Source organism: Notechis scutatus, chromosome Z, assembly GCF_049901735.1.
Source record: "Notechis scutatus isolate UNSWTSFEM ecotype Mainland chromosome Z, rNotScu1.2, whole genome shotgun sequence".
NCBI classification, from domain to species: domain Eukaryota; kingdom Metazoa; phylum Chordata; class Lepidosauria; order Squamata; family Elapidae; genus Notechis; species Notechis scutatus.
In genome coordinates, this window is record NC_142025.1 from 21,900,418 (window position 1) to 21,919,696 (window position 19,279).

Consider the following 19,279-nt stretch of genomic DNA (forward strand, 5'->3'; position numbering starts at 1 on the left):
TGATGACTCAGATATGAAGCCAGAGAGTGTTCAACCACAAGAGCAGTCAATGCCACGCAGGTCAGAGCAATGGAACAAGGTATTCTGTTAGTGAAGTAAAGGTATGTAATGTGTGGTATGAGCCAAGAAATTATAGGAAGTATTGGCGTTACCCAAAATTGAACAAGTAAAGTGGAAATAAACCATGGACAAAGAAATGAAATCATGGGTGAATATAAAGTGTTCACATCTACGACTTTGCCACAGGGTTGCAAAGCCATAGGATGTAAATGGGTATACAAAAAGAAAGTACTACTATCAAACAATAGTATTAGTGGCACAAGGTTTTTTTACAAGAAAAATATGCACTGTGATGAGGTATTTGCGCCAACTGTAAAGAATAAAAGCAAAAGGTTGGCACTAGCATTGGCAGCACACCTGACCATAAAATTTGGCATTTTGATATAATCACATTCTTCAATGCAGAATTAGAGGAAGAAATGTACATGGTTCAAGCACCAGGGTATGAAAGTAAAAAGCCTAACACTGTGTATAAATTGAACAAGGCCATTTATGGACTGAAGCAGTCAGCCAGGATTTGGAATATCTGTTTAGATACAGCATTGAAGGGTCTTGGATTCAAGAGTTGCAAGGTTGCATATATACTAGAAAGTTACAGGATGGGAGTTGTCAATTGTTAGCATTTGTGGATGATCTTTGTTTCATTGCAAAGGATTTGTCATAGAAAAAAGAATGTGCTAATCAGTTAGAGAAAAAAACGAATTAAAGGATTTGGGTGAAATTCAAAACTATCTTGATGTAGAGATACAAAAGCTGATGTCAGATCCGTATATCTGCCATTCTTCAATGGAAGAAGAAGGGGGGGAGTTGGTATAAGTAAACCTTTTTAATGTAACCTGAATATATTAAATCTTATATTGAATCTGTATAACTTGCACATGATATACAACTGGAGGACTGGAGCCAGATGTGTAGAAACTTGTCACCTCTTGGAAAGATAGCAAGAGGAGAAGGGGCCATAAAAATTCCAGCTCTGGAAGATAATCCATGGGAGAAACTCTTCTAAGATATGTTCCCAGAAAAGGGGAGGGGGGAATTAACATGTTGGTTCTTTGTTTGACAAAATCCACATCTAAATAAGGGGAGAGGTTCTAACTCCCTTTATCTGTTACTGTATGCCTGGAAGCATCTTAGATTCTGCTTTGACTAGTATTGGAATTATTTCCTTTCAATAAAGAATTCCTTTTGAAGTGCTTAGCTTTCAGAAGTTAATTCTTTTTTCGGTTGACTGAGAAAAGTCCATTGCTTACATAAAGCAGAATCTGCAATAGAGGTCAACCCGGAGAGGAATTTTTTTTTAAAACTTCACTCTACCAAGGGGACCCTGCAAAAAATATCTGAATATAGCAAGGAGCAAGGGGAAGCCGAATGCTGGGGAGAAACTTCAACAGCTACCCAGCCAGACACGGACTTCGCTTTTTGCCAAATCCCATCAAAGACAGTGAAGTTGCCTGCGAAAATTCCACAAAGCCCTGGTGATCTATAGGAATAAGAAAGAGAGACAACTGGGTTGGAAGAACCAAGGGAGTAACCCTCACCCGAGGTAACCGTAAACCTGGGTGCAAAATGGAACTGGAGGCCCTCTTTAATCAGGAAGAATGGGTGGAGGAACTACTGGCAGATGACCGATTGAAACGGTACATAAATTGCCTTGTGAGGGAAGCCTTAGAGAACCTCAATGTGAGGGATGAACCAGGCCATCAACATAGGGGAGCAAGTGACCCAGAAATTGAGGGAATCCGAGCCGTCACCCATGATCCAGCAGAGAATGATCAGGCATTGGAATAAACTGGAAGACCAGCAACCATACCAGGTACCCGATTCCTTGCCGCCCCAGAGCAGGGGATTAACCCTGGCCAACCCAGAGACATAAAACTGCAGAGAAAAATTCTATGGGGACCCCCAGAAACTGGGATTTTTCCTGGCGCAAGTTCTCCTACATGCAAGAATACGGGCGGAATTTCCCAATCCAGGGGGGCTGAGTGCGAGTCGTCACCCTGGCCCTAGAAGGGGTAGCAGCCAGATGGATGGTGACCCTCCACAATGTCAAGGCCCCAGAACTGAGGATCCTCAATTGATTCATGACAGCTCTAAGCCACCACCTCAAAGACCCCCTTGCCGACAGAAAAGCCCGTGACCGCATTAGAATCGTAAAGCAAGACCATTGCCTGGTAGCTGAATACACCTAGGAATTTTGTGGCCAGCTGAGTCAACTGGCCAGAAGATATCCTAATCTGTTGGTTCAAAGATGGACTCAACAATGACCTGTACACTGCCTCCCTGGCCTGTGTGGCCCCAAACCTCCTGCATGAATGGTACCTGATGGCAGAGGAGGCAGAGATAGACATGACCCGTAACCAGTATCGCAGTGGCAAAGTCTGGAGAAGATCCCCACCCCAGGGAAAGCGGGAATTTTTCAAACCCTAAACCACCATGACTCCAAGACCATCTGGCTGCTTTAAGGGTGGAAAAGAGGGGTACTGCACAGCAGAATGCCATTCGAAAACCTCTGCCAGAAAGCCAGACCACCCATTGGGGGGAAACCTGGAAAATCCAACCCTCGAGAAAAAGGAATTGGCCTGAGAAGCCGAGAAGCTGTGAGGTTCCGGTTTCCCCCCAACCCAGAGGAAGAATCCCCAACACCCTGAGGAGACCTGAGCCAGTCCAAAAGCAATGCGGAAGACAACCTGCTGGTAAGTGACCCAATTGAATCACTCACTCTACCCCTAAGACTGTCTATCCCCAGCCGAGGGAAGGGTGAGGAAGTTGCAGCATTACTGGATTCGGGATGTACCCGTTGCCTAATCAACCCCACCCTAGCAGAGAAATTGGGAATCCAACTAAGGAAAATGGAAAATGCCATTGCTTTTTGCCAATTAGATGGAACTATAGTGGGGGGAGCCAGCCAGTTTTGCCACAGAACCTTTGAAAATAAAACTAGGGAATCATAGTGAGATGCTCACATTTATTATAGCAGCAGGCATGGAAGGGCCACTACTCCTAGGACTCACAGGGCTACGGAAATGGAATCCAAAAATAAACTGGAAGAGAGGAACCATACATTTCCAGAAACATGTAGCATTTGCAAACATCCCAGAGGAAAGGAAAAGAAAGAGAACAGAGAACCACCCATGGCCGGTCAGCTGGCTGAACCCATTAACATCCCCAAAGAGTACCAGGATTTAGCCCAAGTATTTAGCGAGGAAGCTTCTGATGACTTGAGAATCAAACTGCAGAGACTCTGGCATAAACCAGTGCAGGTGGTTCCAGTGGTACTTTGGTGTTGAAGGTAAGGTTTTCCTGTCACCAGATAGACAAAACAGCATACAACAATTAGCTACAGAGATCAGATTCCTCAAGAGGGTACCCTTGGCCAACCTATCAAAATTGTTAGGCAAAATGATCTCATGCATATCCATTATTCCCTGGGCACGACTCCACACTAGATCTCTGCAGTGGTTCCTGCTTCTGTACCAGCGGTCAGGAAGAAGCAACTCCAAATACAAGGTCATGGTATCATCAAAGGTCCTCATATTTCTTCACTGGTGGACCAGGCCAATCATTTGCCAGTTCATCTGGCTCTTCGCAGCTTCCTTCCACAGATTCGGAACCAACATGTATTGATTTTGACTGACAACGTGACAACAAAGGCCCACATAAACAAGCAGGGAGGCACGCATTTGAAACAACTCATGCGGGAAGCAGAGTGACTATGTCTTTGGGCAGAGAACAACCTGCTCTCCATCAGGATGGAGCACATATCAGGTCTGTCGAATACCCAGGCAGATTGGTTAAGCAGGGCTACAGTCGATCAATCGGAGTGGCGCCTGCACCTGAGCCTGTTTCAAGAGGCGGTTCAGAGATTTGGTCAGCTGGTAACAGACCTGTTCACTTCCCCTCTCAACTCTCAGCTCCCGAAATTCATTTCCAGATACCCTTCACAAGGAGCAGAAAACATCAATGCGCTCCACTGCTGCTGGCCTCCGGGTCTTCTGTACGCATTCCCTCCATTTCCAGTGATTGCCAAGGTCATCCAGAAGCTTCTGGAAGAGAGAACGGAACTTTTGATGGTGGCACCATATTGGCCCAGGCAGCTGTGGTTTGCAGATCTCCAAGATCTGTCCTCAGCAGAACCATGGAGAATCCCGCCGGACAGAGTCTCGCTCACCCAGGGCCCTCTTCAACATTTGGACCCTCAATGGCTACACCTAGCCGTATGGAAGTTGAGTGGAGACATCTGAAAAGTGAGAAGTACTCTAGCAAGGTTATCGCCACCATCCAAGCAGCCAGGCACCCCTCAACAACTCGCATATACAATGCCACATGGACTAGTTTCTGTAAATGGTGTGTGAAATCTCACATCGATCCCACCTCTCCATCAGTAGCTCAAATACTGGAGTTTTTACAAGAAGGACTGGACAAGGGTCTTTCACCAAATACTTTGAGAAGACAGGTAGCGGCCCTGGCCTCGGTCGTCACTTGTGGAGACCTACCGTCTATTTCTCAGCACCCACGCATACAGAGTTTTCTTCGTGGTGTCACAAACTTACGTCTTCCAGTGGTTCACCGTTATCCAACTTGGGACCTTAACAAGGTTCTCACCACACTCACGAAGGGCCCTTTCAAGCCCTTGAAGACTAAGAGTCTCTATTTTCTAACATACAAAGTAGTTTTTCTTGTAGCAATAACATCCGCTCATTGTATTTTGGAACTGGCAGCCTTATCAATCAGACAAGATCTTTGCATTTTTCATTCAGAGTGGTCCTTCGTCCAGACTCTATGTTCATACAAAAAATTAACTCGGCTTTTCACAGGGCACAAGAACTTATACTCCTTAACTTTTGTCCGAAACCAACTCAGGGACTGGAACACCAATGGCATCAGCTTGATGTGAGATGGGCCCTACGTATGTATATTCACCGCACAGTGCCTTTCAGAAAAACGGAGGCTCTTTTCTTTCCAGCCAACCACTCAAGGACGCAAGGTCTCATCTTCTACAATAGGTTGATAGTTAAAGGCTGCAATAGCTAAAACATACGAGACTCAATCATTACTGGTGCCCAGGGGCATAACAGTGCCGCAACATCAGCAGCGTGGTCCACGCAAGCACCAATAACAAAAATTTGTCGGGCGGCAACCATCACCCTTCATTAGGCACTATAAAATAGATATTTTTGCCTCAGCTGAGGCTTCCTTTGACAGGAGAGTTTTAAAACGGGTCCATAAGGCCCAGGAGGGGACTCCAAGCCAGATGGAGACCCTCCCGTAGGACAAGCCATGCTTTGGTATGTCCCACTACTGGATGCTCTGAACAGCTCATGGGAGAAAGGGCTTTGGTACTTATCTGATACGCCCGTTCTCTGTGAGCTGTGAAGAGCATCCAGCCCCACCCAATTTCCATCTGGTGGGGTCCTGTTCTGTCCAACGATTAGATAGGGCATACGGGGCGAGGGTGTTCATCTCCTCATCTTCACCAAAACTGGGGGACGCTTGGGAGGAGTCCCGTGGAGGAGGAGCATTCCACAAATTAAGCCCAGCCTATACATGAAGAGACTGAAGCACCTCCCACTACTGGATGCTCTTCACAGCTCACAGAACGGGCATATCGGGTAAGTACCAACTCCCTTTTCCAGGATAATATGGATCATGCTGTGTCAATTCTTCCTTTTATTGCTTATTTAAAATGGCTTGAGAACATCAGACAGAAACAGGAGCCTTTTATAAATTTATAATTAATATGTGTCCTTTTGTATTTTGAGGGGGTAGGGGAGGGAAAGGGGCAAAATTTTTCATAGCCTGCTTCATACAGGATAAAGACATTATTACTTTATAGAATATATATTATAATTTGCATGCCATAATAGAATTCAAAGTACTCTACACAGGTTTAAAAAGAAATTGAATGATGACATATATTGACATATTATTTGAAATCTTATTGTTTACTTGAAATCTTACTGTTAATAGACCACAACTAAACCACATGATAAAGATGACTACCCATTGTCTCCTCTTCTGTTTATTTTGGTTTTGGAAATTTTGAATAGGAATGTAAAACAGCATGAAAGTATTTGAGAATAAACACTTAAAAAGAGACAAGTTAATTTTTGATGATGATTTGTTGCTGCTTTTGGAAGATCCATTAAAGTGAAGTATTAACAGGGAAACTTAAATAATTGGTGCACTTGCAGCTTTCAAGTTTAATCAAAGATATTAACACAGAAAATATGAAAATATAAGATCAAACAGAATTGGTGAATAAAAGAAATGTTAAGATTAACAAGTAGGTATTAGTATGACAAACGGATTTTATCTTGTTTTGAAGTAATTATGTGAACATACGGAGTAAAAGTAAAAAGGATATGTGAAGACAGGGAAAATTACTATTGTTATTTCTGGGCTGAATTTTTGTGATTAAGAGGAATACCATTTTGCTATTTTTGTTTCAGACAATATCTGTTTTGACAGCTAATATACCAACTAAACAATGGCAAAAAGATACACCTAAGTTTGTGTGCACTAGTTAAATGTAAAGTTTTAAAAGATGCAACAGAAAGAAGATTATGTTTGAAATTATATTGTATAATTTAGGTTTAATTTGGGTCAAAGACTGGATGCTTTTGAGAAATAGTAGACTTTTGCAGATAGAAGGCATGATTTGAAATTTGGGTTGCATTATATTTATGATATGACAAAGCTAAAATTAATATAGATTTAAAAAATTATTTCATTAGCTGTGTCATACTGAAGATATGGAATATATGTAAACCCAGGCTCAGCACAAGAAGCATATTATAGAAGAGAAATTATAAGTAAACACAAATGGCTAACTTATTGTAACATTAATTTTTTGTCAAAAAGGGAAAGTAAAATAAAGTCAAGGAAAACATATTGTGCCTGAAGGGTGCACTGGTCAATTATTCTCTTACGTATAATTGTTAGAAAGATTTAAAATTGATTTTAAAAAATGGCTTTGAGCATTGTGAGTTTGAAAAAGAACAATATACAAATAAATATATTATTTCTAAAATGTATAACTTATATTGAAATTTGAAAAAAAGAACAAGTGAAAGAATGTATGATAAATAAGCTAAAATTCTGATTACAATATATAAATGGAACAGTGGGAGAATACGTAAAGTACTTAAATTTACATTATTGAAATATTGAGAGCATTGAAATTTACATTAAGTTATATTTAACATAACTGTTATAATCTTAAAAGAAAAAAATTATAAAAAGAATGTATTGTTGGTATGTATTTCACCAAATAACCTGTTGAAATATATAAAGGTGCTTCAGATTTATGTTGGAAATGTGAAAAACAAGAAGGGACTGTTTACGATGCTTGGTGGATGTGCAAAAAAGCCAGAAAAATTTGGACGGAGGCTAATTCAGAGGATTTTAAAGATTAATATATAATAAAAATCAGATGCTTTTTAAAAAAAATTTTTTATTGGTTTTTAAAACAAACATAAACAAACAAAACATAAAAACATCAAGCCATCTTCCATATATATATATACATACAGTGTGCCGGTTGGTTTACAAATTGTTTTGTGCTTCCATTTCGTAGTCTTCAATTATAATTACATTGTATATAATCTCGTATTTTCAATCAAATATTAAATACATTAATATCATTATTAATCAATCATTTGACTATACTTTTATTCATTCATGCTTTACGAAATAATCCTATTTTACTTAATTTGTTTTATGACAGTTCATATTATCATCCCAAATCTATCCTAGAATCATTTTGTAGATATAATAAGAAAAGAATACATCTTTATATATTTAGTATTTTCTAAAAGTCTACATATTTCATTACTATATTTTATTGTCTAACCATTGATAGAATAGATCCCAAATTTTATAAAATTGTTTATTATCTTGTTCTCTAATTTCAAATGTCAATCTACTCGTTTCAGCACATTCCAATATTTTCTTAATGATTTCCTCCTGTGATGGTATTTTCTCATTTTTCCAGTTTTTAGTAAATACAATCCTAGCCGCTGTTAATACATTTATGATCAGGTATTTCAAGTCTTTACTATATATTTCAGGTAAAATTCCCAATAAAAATATCTCTGGTTTCAAATCTATATGTTTTTTTTGTCATTTTTTCCAACCACGTGTGGATTTTAGTCCAGTATTTTTTAGCATCCGCGCAAGTCCACCACATATGGTAATATGAGCCAGGTGTCTGATGACATTTCCAACATTTTTCGGATTTATTTTTGAACATTCTTGCTATTCTTGTCGGGGGGAAATGCCACCTGTAAAACATCTTATACAAATTTTCTTTATATGCTGTTGACTTTGTCATTTTATAATTTTGAGAACACAATTTTTGCCATTTCTCTAGATCAATCCCATATCCAAAATTCTTCCCCCAAGCAATCATAGTTTCTTTAACTTGTTCTTCTAGTTTAATTTCTAATAAATATCCATACAATTTTTTAATCACCTTTTCATCAGTACCTGTCAAAATCTTATCTAGAAACCTTCTGTTTTAGAATCTTTATCATACTTTGAATGTATTTGTGCATATGAGAACCAATTCATCTTTATACCTTGTTCCTCTAGTTTTTGTATAGATTTAAGTTCACCCTTTTCATTCAATATTTCACCATATCTGTTTGTTCCTTTTTGTATATTATAGGATAAGAAAATGCTTCAATAGTCGATAGCCAGACTGGAATTTTCAAATAACATTGCCTTTTAGTCTTCTCCCAGTTTAACCACAGAGACTCCCGTATATAATGTCTTCTAAAATACCCCTGTGTTTTAGTTCCTTTATACCATAAAAAAGCATGCCACCCCAACAACAGATCATGTCCTTCTAATGTCAACAATCTAGTATTTCTTAATGTTATCCATTCCTTAACCCACATCAAATCTGTAGCTTGGTAATACAACTCCCAATTAGGCAAACCAAATCTTCCTCTTATTCTAGCATCTTGCAAAAGTTTTAACTTTATTCTCGCTTTCTTACCTTGCCATATATATTTCAACACAATTTTATTTAAATCTTCAAAGTAGTCTTTCCCAAGCCTAATTGGAATTGTTTGAAACAAATATAAAATTCTGGGTAATATATTCATCTTGATTGTTGATATTCTCCCTATTAATGACAGTTGTAAATTTTCCCATTTCACCAAATCTAGAGCTATCTGCTGTTTAAGTTTGATATAATTATTCTCTTTTAGTGTACTGCATCTTGCTGTCAAGTATATCCCCAAGTACTTGATCTTATTCGTGACCTGAATTTTCAATAGGTCTGCCAGTTCTTCCTTTTGTCTTGATAGCATATTCTTTGTCAAGATCTTTGTTTTATCTTTATTTATTTTCAAACCAGCCACCTTTCTATATGTCTCTATCTTTTCTATCAATTTTGATACTGTTTCTAGTGGGTCTTCTAAGATAAAAACCAGATCATCTGCAAATGCTTGCAACTTAAATTCTTCCTTTTTAATTTTCATCCCTTTTATATTCTTTTCATCTCTAATATTTCTATTTAGCACTTCCAAAGTTAACAGAAACAACAGAGGTGATAGTGGGCACCCTTGTCTTGTTCCTTTTCTTATATCGATAGAGTCTGTCAGTTCTCCCTCTATTACCTTTGCCATTTGCTTATGATATATAGCTTCTATTGCTTGAATAAATTTTCTAGCAAAGCCCATCTGTTCCAGCAGTAATAACATGAATCGCCAATTCACATTATCAAATGCCTTCTCTGCATCTAGAAATATCAGAGCCATTTGTTTTTCAGGATGTGCCTAGTAGTATTCCAAAGTGTCCAAGATTACTCTCATATTATCTTTAATTTGTCTCTTTGGCAGAAATCCATTTTGATCAGGATGGATAAAATTATTTAAGTATTTTTTAAGTCTTTCTGCCAATATTGAAGCAAAAATTTTATAATCTGTGTTTAGTAGGGAAATAGGTCTATAGTTCTTGATTTGTAATAGATCGGCCTCCTCTTTTGGAACAAGTGTAATATAAGCTTCTGACCATGATTTTGGTATCCTCTTCTTTATCATCTTCATAACTTCTAGCAATGGAAAATTCAACGATTCTTGTAATGTTTTGTAAAATTCTGCCGAAAGTCCATCTGGGCCTGGTGCCTTTCCATTATTTTGCTTCTTTTTTTTTATATTTAAAACAAGTTTTTATTTTCAAGACAAACAATGCATAAATACACATAAACACAAAACATAAAAGCATAAAAAATCTCTTTTCTGAAAGTTGCTTAGTCCCGGGTTAAAACTCTTGGTACAGACACAAGTTCAGTTTCATATTCATTTTACATACCATTTCATATCTTATTAACATTTTCAATTTTCTATATAACTTCTCCTCTCCTTTAAATTTTCTCAATTTTTTTTCCCCTCCTCTCAATTCATATCCTAATATTTATTATTCTTTGTCTGTTCTATTCCAGCCAATCATTTATTTTTCTTCTTTAAAAAAAAAGAAATACTTCTCCTGTACACTATATGGAGTATGATGCCTTTATCTTTTTCCCTTATATTTATAATACCTAATATAAAATACATAACATACATTGGGATTCTGTCTGGTACATTCTAAAATTATACTATATAATCAAAAATAATGCAAATCTATTCATTAGTATTGATATTCATTCATATCTTAGACGTTTAACTCATTACTTTTCAATTAAATCACATACTTTTATGAGAGCCCTATTTTCCATAATTATCCCCCCCCACATCACATATTATAGCTCAATATTTCGTTGAAATGTTCCTCCTTCTTCTACTTCAAATCTCATTTCACAAAAGATTTTACTAGTATACCATGTTCTAATCATTAATTTTAACAATCATTTATATCTTAAACATTTTATCCATTTCAATTGAATATCATGCCTTTGTGGGAACACTTATGCTTTCCACGATTATTACCCCCCACATCACAATCTTGAATTTCATTACTGTAATTTCATTACAGTACTCTTTTTTTCTTAACAAAAATTTCACTTATTTATGTTAGATATTTTATCACATTTTAAGCTACATATTATTTCTAATTTTCTATAATTACTTCTAAATACAGATATAAAAATGCAATCTTATGTACCTTTCTAGAATCCCATTAACAATAAGATCTATCCATTATCTTTGAAAAACTTTTGCTTCTTAATATCTTGCTCCCCACCATTAGAGCTTCTCATCCCTTCCTTTCTCCCTTGCTTCTTCTTCTCCTTGTCCTCTTTAACCCCTTGTCTCTCCACCTCCCTTTTATTCTGCTTTCCCCCTTTCTGTTGTTTCTTAACATAATGTCCCTTTTTCACCTTATTCTTCTCTTTTTGGGCTGTTTTTTCAGATCTTAAAGACCTCTTTTCCTTTTTTCTCTTGCTTTTTTCCGTCTCCAATCAAAGTCCTTTTTTCATCAAAGATGGCTTCTTCTTCTTCTTTGTCCCCATCATCCTCATTCTGCTTCGCATAAATATAAACCGCCATTTCTAAGTATTGAAAAATAGTGCCAAGTCCATCTTCCCCTCCTTGTTTTTCTCTTTCATATTTTTGATATATAGTTCCAATCCATCCACAGGTGATGCCATTGTGTAGAGAAAATGTTTTTCCAAACAACCACCCAGATGATTTAATCAGAAATAATTTCCAAAGGTTCCAAAATCACCAAACAATCCAAACAGACTGTTTCTTTTAAATACCTTCTTCTTCTTCTTCACTTTTTCTTTCTGAGGTTAAAGTAATCACAAATCCTTTTCAAATATATTTTTTGAAAGTTTTTAAACTCTTTGCAATTCTAGGCAATCTTCTCCTTATTTTCAAATTTTGCTCTGATTTTTTTTTCACTCTCCCTTCCCACTCACAGCCAAAAAGATTTTTTTTCCCCGCTGTCACTTTAGGAAGGAGAGTAGAACAAAGAAAAAAAAAACTTTCCCCTTTAGGGTATTCGCAGCTTGTGGCTCTCACAAGGAACAATATATCCTTAACAGCTTTCAAGGTTCCAAATCACTTTCTCCCGTCTTGTCCCGGTTAAAAGCACCTTTCACTTTCTCCAGTTTTCTCCCTCCTGCACTTGCTTACCCGGCTGCAGCTTTCTTTGTGGCGGCCATTACTGACCGCCGTTCCTCCGCCTCGGGAAAAGGGAGTTTAGCCGGCTGGGGAGGGGGTTTGCGGCACCTCCAAACCCCTTGCCGGATCCCCCCTATCTTCAGCTGCCTCTATGGGGCAGCTATATCCCCCAGATCCAAATGGATCGGGGGAACCTTGGCGGCGAACGCAGCAGGGATCGCGCGGTTGCAAATCCCTGCAGCCGCCGAAGGCTAGCAAACCGGAAAGCACCATTATTTTGCTTCTTGAGTGCTTCAGTTAACTCCATCATCGTTATATTGCTTTCTAACATTGTATCAATCTCTTTAGGTATCTGGGGTAAATTAGCATTCTATAAATACTGTTTAACTCTTTCCTCATCAATATTCTCTTGTGTGTATAGTTTCCCATAATAGTCTCGAATGATTTCCTTCTTCTCTTTACTACCATAGCAAACTTGGCCTTGATCATATATTAACTGCAATATTTTCCTTGATTCTTTCTCCTTTCTCAATTTATATGCTAACCATCTACCTGGTTTATTTGCATCTTCAAAGTAGTTCTCTTTAGCACCTCTAATTTTCTGTGCTAATTCTTCTTTTTCTATTAGACCCATTTTATGTTTGGTTATATCCATTTTTAACTTAATGTCCTTTTTCTGTGGCATTTTCTGTAGCTCTTTTTCAAGTCCTTTATACTCATCCTCTTATGCCTTAGAGGCTAATCTTTTCATGGTATTTCTTTTCCTTGTATAGTCTATTATCAAGCCTCTGGCATATGCCTTCATTGCATCCCATACATTCTGGATTGATGTATCTTCTTTTTTGTTTTCTCTAAAGAAAAAAGCCAGTTCTTTCTCCATCCACTGTGTGAAGTCTTTTTCCTTTAAAATAGTATTATTTAACGTCCATCTAGATCTTCTTCTTTGTCCTTTCCATTTAATTGTCATTGGATTGTGATCAGCCCAAGTACTTGTTTCAATATTTATTTCTTGAATATTAGTTAACAATTCTGTTGACATCCATATCATATCTATTCTGGACCAAGATAAATGTCTATTTGAGTAGAAGGTGTATTGTTTAGTTTTAGCATTTCTTTCTCTCCCTGTATCTTTTAAGTTTATTTCATCTACCATTAAAAAAAAAAGATTTAGGGAGAGTCTTTCTGTTTTGCTTTATTGTTTTCTGTGCTGTATAGTCCAGTTTATTGTCTACAATTCCATCATAACTATATTAGCATAGTCCAGTTCAATTATTTTCATATGTAATTTTTTATAAAATTTTATAAAATTTTTTATAAAATTCTTCTTGATTGTCATTCAGGGCATAGATTGCAATCAGGAGTGTTTTTGTATTATTGTCCATTATTTCCACCATTAGTATTCTTCCGTTGTCATCAGTATAAATCAATTTCGCTGGGATGGTCTCTTTAATATATAAAACCACTCCTCTTTTCTTGCAGTAAATATTTTCCCTAATTTTGGCTGTATCAACAATTGTTCATATTGCTTTTTAATATGTACTTCTTGTAGGCAGATTATATCAAATTTTAATTTCTCTAATTTATGGAAGGTTTTCCTTCTTTTAACAGCTGAATTAAGTCCATTTATATTAATTGTAATCAATTTTTTCTCTTCCATGGTTATATTTTGTAGTTAGGTTTGACAGCTGTTGTGGATCTTGGTTCACATTGTTCTTTGGGTTCCTCCTTTCCACCTACTGCACCTTCTTCTTTTTCAGTCGTCATTTGGCAGTCCTCTTGGAATTCAATTAGTGAAATTTCTTTTTCTGCCTCTTCCTCTTTCCCTCTGAAAAATTCTGTGTAAAATGATTCAGCTTTCTCAATTGAGTCAATTCTATATCTCTGTTCTTGCCATGTGATCATTAAACCTTCTGGAATCAGCCATCTATAATTCACCTCTTTTTTAAGTAGCAATTTGGTCAAGAATCGGTATTCTCTTCTCATCTCTCTCACTCTTCTGGGTACTTGTTTCAAGACCACAATCTCCTTGTCTTTGTATTTCAATGTTTTCTCTCTTGCCACTTGCAATATTTGCATTTTAATGGCTTTCTTTGTAAATCTGATGTGAAACTTCTCTTGGTAAGGTATTTCTCATTGCATGTCTTGTGAAGACTCGATAGACCTCATCTATTCCATCCATCATCTTCTCTTCAGTTATTTCCAAAGCTTCAGCCAATATTTCTATCATTACCTCAGCTAGATTTTGTCCTTTTTCTTCCTCTGTTTTGGAATCTAAGATAAAATTCTGATCTGTCCATCTCCCATCTCAGCATACCACTTTTATTTTGTTCAACCACAATTAATGTGTTAACAATGTCTCCAATCTTCTTGTCTCTTTGTTTATCTTCTTCAATTTTTTGGAGTCTCTCATCATACTTCATCATCATTTGTTGGATGTTCTCCACTTTTTCATTGGTTTTCCCTGTTCTTTGTTCGATGTTCTCTATTCTCTTTTCAATATTCTCTGATCTTGTTTGAATATTTTGAATTCCTTGCATAATCATCTGCAGGGTCACTTTTTCTTGTTCTTTTTCTTGCTTTAACATTGTCTGTATTGAACGTTGTCCTCCAGATGGTGGAGAGGAAGAAGTAGAAGTTGAGGAACCAGGAGCTGTTAATTTCCTACTCATTTCGAGCAATTCAAAATCTTCAGGTTCTTCTAGACCTTAATCCAATTGTGAAATAACCAATTGCAGTTCCAAATAAAAATAGTAGGAAAAAAGAAGCCAAATAGTAATAATAATAATAATAATAATAAAAAAAATTCTTCAGGTTCTTGTATACCTTAATCCAATCAATTGGTTAGATAACAGTAAAAATTCAAAAATGAAGGAAAAGACCATAAACACACACACACAAAAGAAAAAGTTGTAAAATCCTAAAAAAGGCGGAAAAATAAAGAATAAAAAGCTAAAAAAAGAAAGGAAAAATTCTTCAGGTTCTTCAATACCTTAATCCAATTAAAAGGTCTCAAATATAAAAGGATGCATAAGAAGAAGAAGAAGAAGAAAAAAAGAAGGCCAGAAAGATAAACAAAAAAATAAAACCAATATGGAAGGTAGATGGAAAGACAAAAATACCAGGAAGGGAGAGAGAAAAAAAGGCTATTCCCTTAAAAAGAAAAGGAAGGGAATCATTAATACTAAAGCTTTTCCTTTAAAATAAAAAGCAAGCATAGAAATTTAACTTCCAAAGAGAAGAAAACAAAACAAAACAAAGACAAGTTCCAAAGAGCCAAAAATCCAAATAGCTATTACAAAAAGTAAACTGATGAGGAGGGGTAGCGCAGCTTTGAAAAAATAAAAAGAGCACACTGCACTTTGTTTAATTATCCAAGGCTCTTGTTATAACTCTCTTCTCCAGAGACTTATCACCTTTTCTTTTCCTATAAGCTTCAACACCAGACTCCAGCTGTTGATAGAAACCCAGAAGAGCACCTGCAATAATACTCTCCCATGCTCTTCCCTCTATCTTATCAAATAGCAATGTCCTTGAAAAGAAGTCTCAGTTCTTTCTCAGCTTTGTCTGGTCAAAAGAGAAATAGAATATTTCCAAGCCTCTAGTTGGCAGTGTTACAAAGTTTCTTTTGCTTTCACTTTCCCCCTCCTTTTCCAAGCAAAATATAATAAGAATTAATTAAAAAAAGAAAAAGATATTTTAAAAAAATAACTAAAAGGGAGTCTCTAGCCTAAAATATTATAAAATCAAAAAGGAGAAAAAGAATAGCTGAAAGAAAAAAACCCAGTCCAGTTTCAAAATATAAGATCATGTATAGAAAATCCAGCAATGAGAAGAAGAAAAAATTACTTTGACATTCCTGTTTAAAATCACCGCTTAATCACTTCTGTCAAAACTTTTACAGATTCTTTCTTTTCCTTAGGGTGTCCTTTCAAATCTTAGAATAAAGAAAAAGTTCTCACCAAACCGGCACACTCTCTCTCTTTCGTTTTGGAGCTGTCCCAACTTCAGTAGCTTTAATGGCTGCCTCTTTGCCGCTGGCAAAAAGTGCTTCTCCTGGATCTACCAGGGACTTTGCGGTATGCCTGGGATTGACAGGATGCGCTCTTCACTTTCACCGTCTCTTCGGGACGGTTTAGATCTGATTGGAACGTCCAGGAGCAAAGATATCAGCAGCGATTTCAGACCTCGCGATGCCAGCTCCGCCCTCTCAGATGCTTTTCTTTTTGACAGACCAACAAACAGTGGGAAAGAGTCATGGAATTTTGTTTTATAGATGGTAACTGCAATGAGATTATTATAGCACAAAGGTGGAAAGATTTGACATTACTCATAAATTGTTGAGATGGCTACATTCACATTAGATTAGATTAGATTAGAAAAAAGATAAGTAAATGTAATGCTGACTGCCTTAACAGTCTTGATGTGTGTGTTTTACAATGAATAAAAAGAATTTATGATATATTATTTCAATAATTAGAAAAATATATTGTTGAAAAAAGGAAAGTTATGTTGTAACCCAGAATAAGACATTAATTTATATCTATATTTAGAATTCCTATAAAGAAAATAAGAAACTATTTCTTTATATTTTATTTCTTTTTTCCTGCATTCTAGCTTTGTCCTTTCTTTTCTTCTTTTTTTCTGCAAAATAATATAAACCACATTATAAATCATAAAATACAATAAAACTAGAAGAAAGGAACCTCAGATTGTAAATTAACCTATTCTTTAAAAGCCTAGAAAAATGTAAGAGCTTGGAGTAAAGCAAAAAAAGTATTATGGAAAAATCAGACATTTTTTTCTTTGGGATGATCATTCTAAATCAAGTGCCTATGACTAAAAAGATTAACTTTTGGAATTTTCCTATTGTTTACAACAGTTCATTTATTACAGTAGCATTGAAAAAAATTACTTATGACCATTTTTCAGACCTATGATTGTTGCAGCATTGTCAAGAGTCAAAATTCAGACACTTGACAATGTATTTATGATGGTTGCAATGTTCCAGGGTCATGTGATCATTTTTTGCAATCTTCTGAGAAGCAAAGTCAATGGGGAGGCCAATTTTCATAATAACTGTGTTGCTAACTTAACAACTGCAGTGGTTCATTTATTAATTGAGGTAAGAAAGGTTGTAAAATGGACAAAATTCACTTAATAATTGTCTCACTTAGTAATAGAAATTTGGGCTCAGTTGTGGTTGTAAGTCATTTCATTACTTAGGATAGATTGTACAATATCCGTGAGCCCTGCACTGTATCTGCCATTTGAAACGCTTTGATATAAACTCAAGGACCACTGCCATAATTGCAATTGTTTTGTTATATGTGTCTGTGGAAAGGGTAGGATAATAAGCAGCATACTTATTAATTGTATTTAATACAATTTATATTTTGTTACTTTTAAACTGCATCCAATGTAATTGGTTTCTTTGCATGCCAGATTTTAAGGAGAATATCTCCAACATGCCAAAGAAATCTGAAAAAAGCAATGTATTCCTGGTGTATGTACAGCCCAGGGTTACTTTTGTAAAACTTATTGTATCTTTTCCCCCAATATTCCTCTCTCTCTTTTTCAGCATTCCTATGCACCAGCTTGCCATCCCATGGCTCCTCCCAGCCCCAGTAGTAATAGTAGCAATAACAATAGCAACAGCAGCAATGGTGAACAGTTGAGTAAAACCAACCTGTACATCCGAGGCCTTCCTCCAGGCACCACTGACCAGGACCTAATCAAACTGTGCCAGCCGTAAGTAAAATTACTTGTTCTGTTTCCCACTTGTTCTGTTTTTCTGAATCACATGTGCAAGGACAGATGGTTCCCAACAACTTTGAACCTTTATTTATGTGCAGATGAAGTAATTAAGTGTGTGGCTTGCCTTTGGGTAACATCTGATAAAAACTTGCATCTTGGTCTGGAGAGTGATAGAAACGTCCTGATAACCTCTGCTGGACAAAAAAACATAATGGTTATGCAGACTTTTTAGGAAAATGTTAAAATGTTCACTTGACACTGAGTAAGGCATGTATTAGTGGTTGCTGAGGAAATTTGTTGCAGTGGAAAAGAGAACAGATATAGAAAGACAACAGACATGTATCCCAATGGCTATTATAGGAGGAACTTTTTGGGTGAGATCTAATCCCTTGAAAATCTTAACCCTTCCAAATTAGCAAGCTATTAATATCAAATATCTGGATAAATGTTGCTTTGAATCTTTTTGTTTGAGTAAAATTAAAGAAATGAAATATATTATTCTTTTATTTCTACACATCTCTCAGCTTCAATGTTCTATTAACAGTATTCCTGTCATCATGAGTTGGTAATGTTTAGTTTCAATTAACTGCTCAGGACTGATGAGTTCATTTGAGTTTGGCATTCTTCTTCCGATCTTTCTTCTCAGCCACTTCAGAATTTCCCAAGCTAGGATGGTCTTAAGTGTTAAATCTTACTTTATCTGATGCTGGAAAAATAGTTTTGCCTTGGGAAATCTATAACGCAAAAGGGGAACATATATACACTAAACGTGCACTGAACATATATCACATATTTATATGCCCATCCTTGGAGTGGATCCTTGGATTTTGAAATTTGTTCATTTGTCTTTATGACTGTATTTGTCAGATTGGTATTAAATAACCTCTCAGATAGGTAAATTATATATAGTATCTATAATCAATTGCTACAGTAAGAAGACATGTATTTCATAAAGTCTTTTATTATTTCGTTTTAGCTCTGTTTATAATTAAAAATATGAAACCAATTCTGTGGAGGAGCACTGTCATCAATTACAGTTATAACCCAGCATTTTTTTGGCTCATTACAACTTACATCCTTCTTTCAACTTTCTACAGTTCTTCCTTCCTTAGGCTTTTGATATATTTCCATATTTCTCTTTTGATTAGCACTAACTTTATCCATTTCTTCTGTTGTCTAGGATCTCTTCCCTGAATCCTTGGTTTTAAAATCTAATGTTTATTTTGTCCCTTTACATTTCCTTAGCCTTCAGTTCAAGCCCACAAAGAATATGCATAATTGTATGTTATGAGGGTACATTACTGTTAGGGAGGATAGTTTTTTAATTCTACTTTCTGTTCTTTTTTTAATGTTGTCACTTAATTGCAATTGTCATTTTTTAAGGAAGCATG

At 36.3% G+C, this 19,279-nt stretch overlaps 1 protein-coding gene across 1 annotated transcript in view; it reads left to right on the plus strand.

Moving 5' to 3' along the window:
* Nucleotides 1-17,718: 17,718 nt before the first annotated feature.
* RBMS3 (RNA binding motif single stranded interacting protein 3) overlaps nucleotides 17,719-19,279 on the plus strand; it is a 355,783-nt gene continuing 354,222 nt past the window's right edge. Inside the window, exon 1 of the mRNA XM_026681344.2 lies at nucleotides 17,719-17,882. Coding sequence (XP_026537129.2) covers nucleotides 17,740-17,882 — 143 coding nt within the window. The 5' untranslated portion in view covers nucleotides 17,719-17,739. The remainder of the gene's footprint in view (nucleotides 17,883-19,279) is intronic.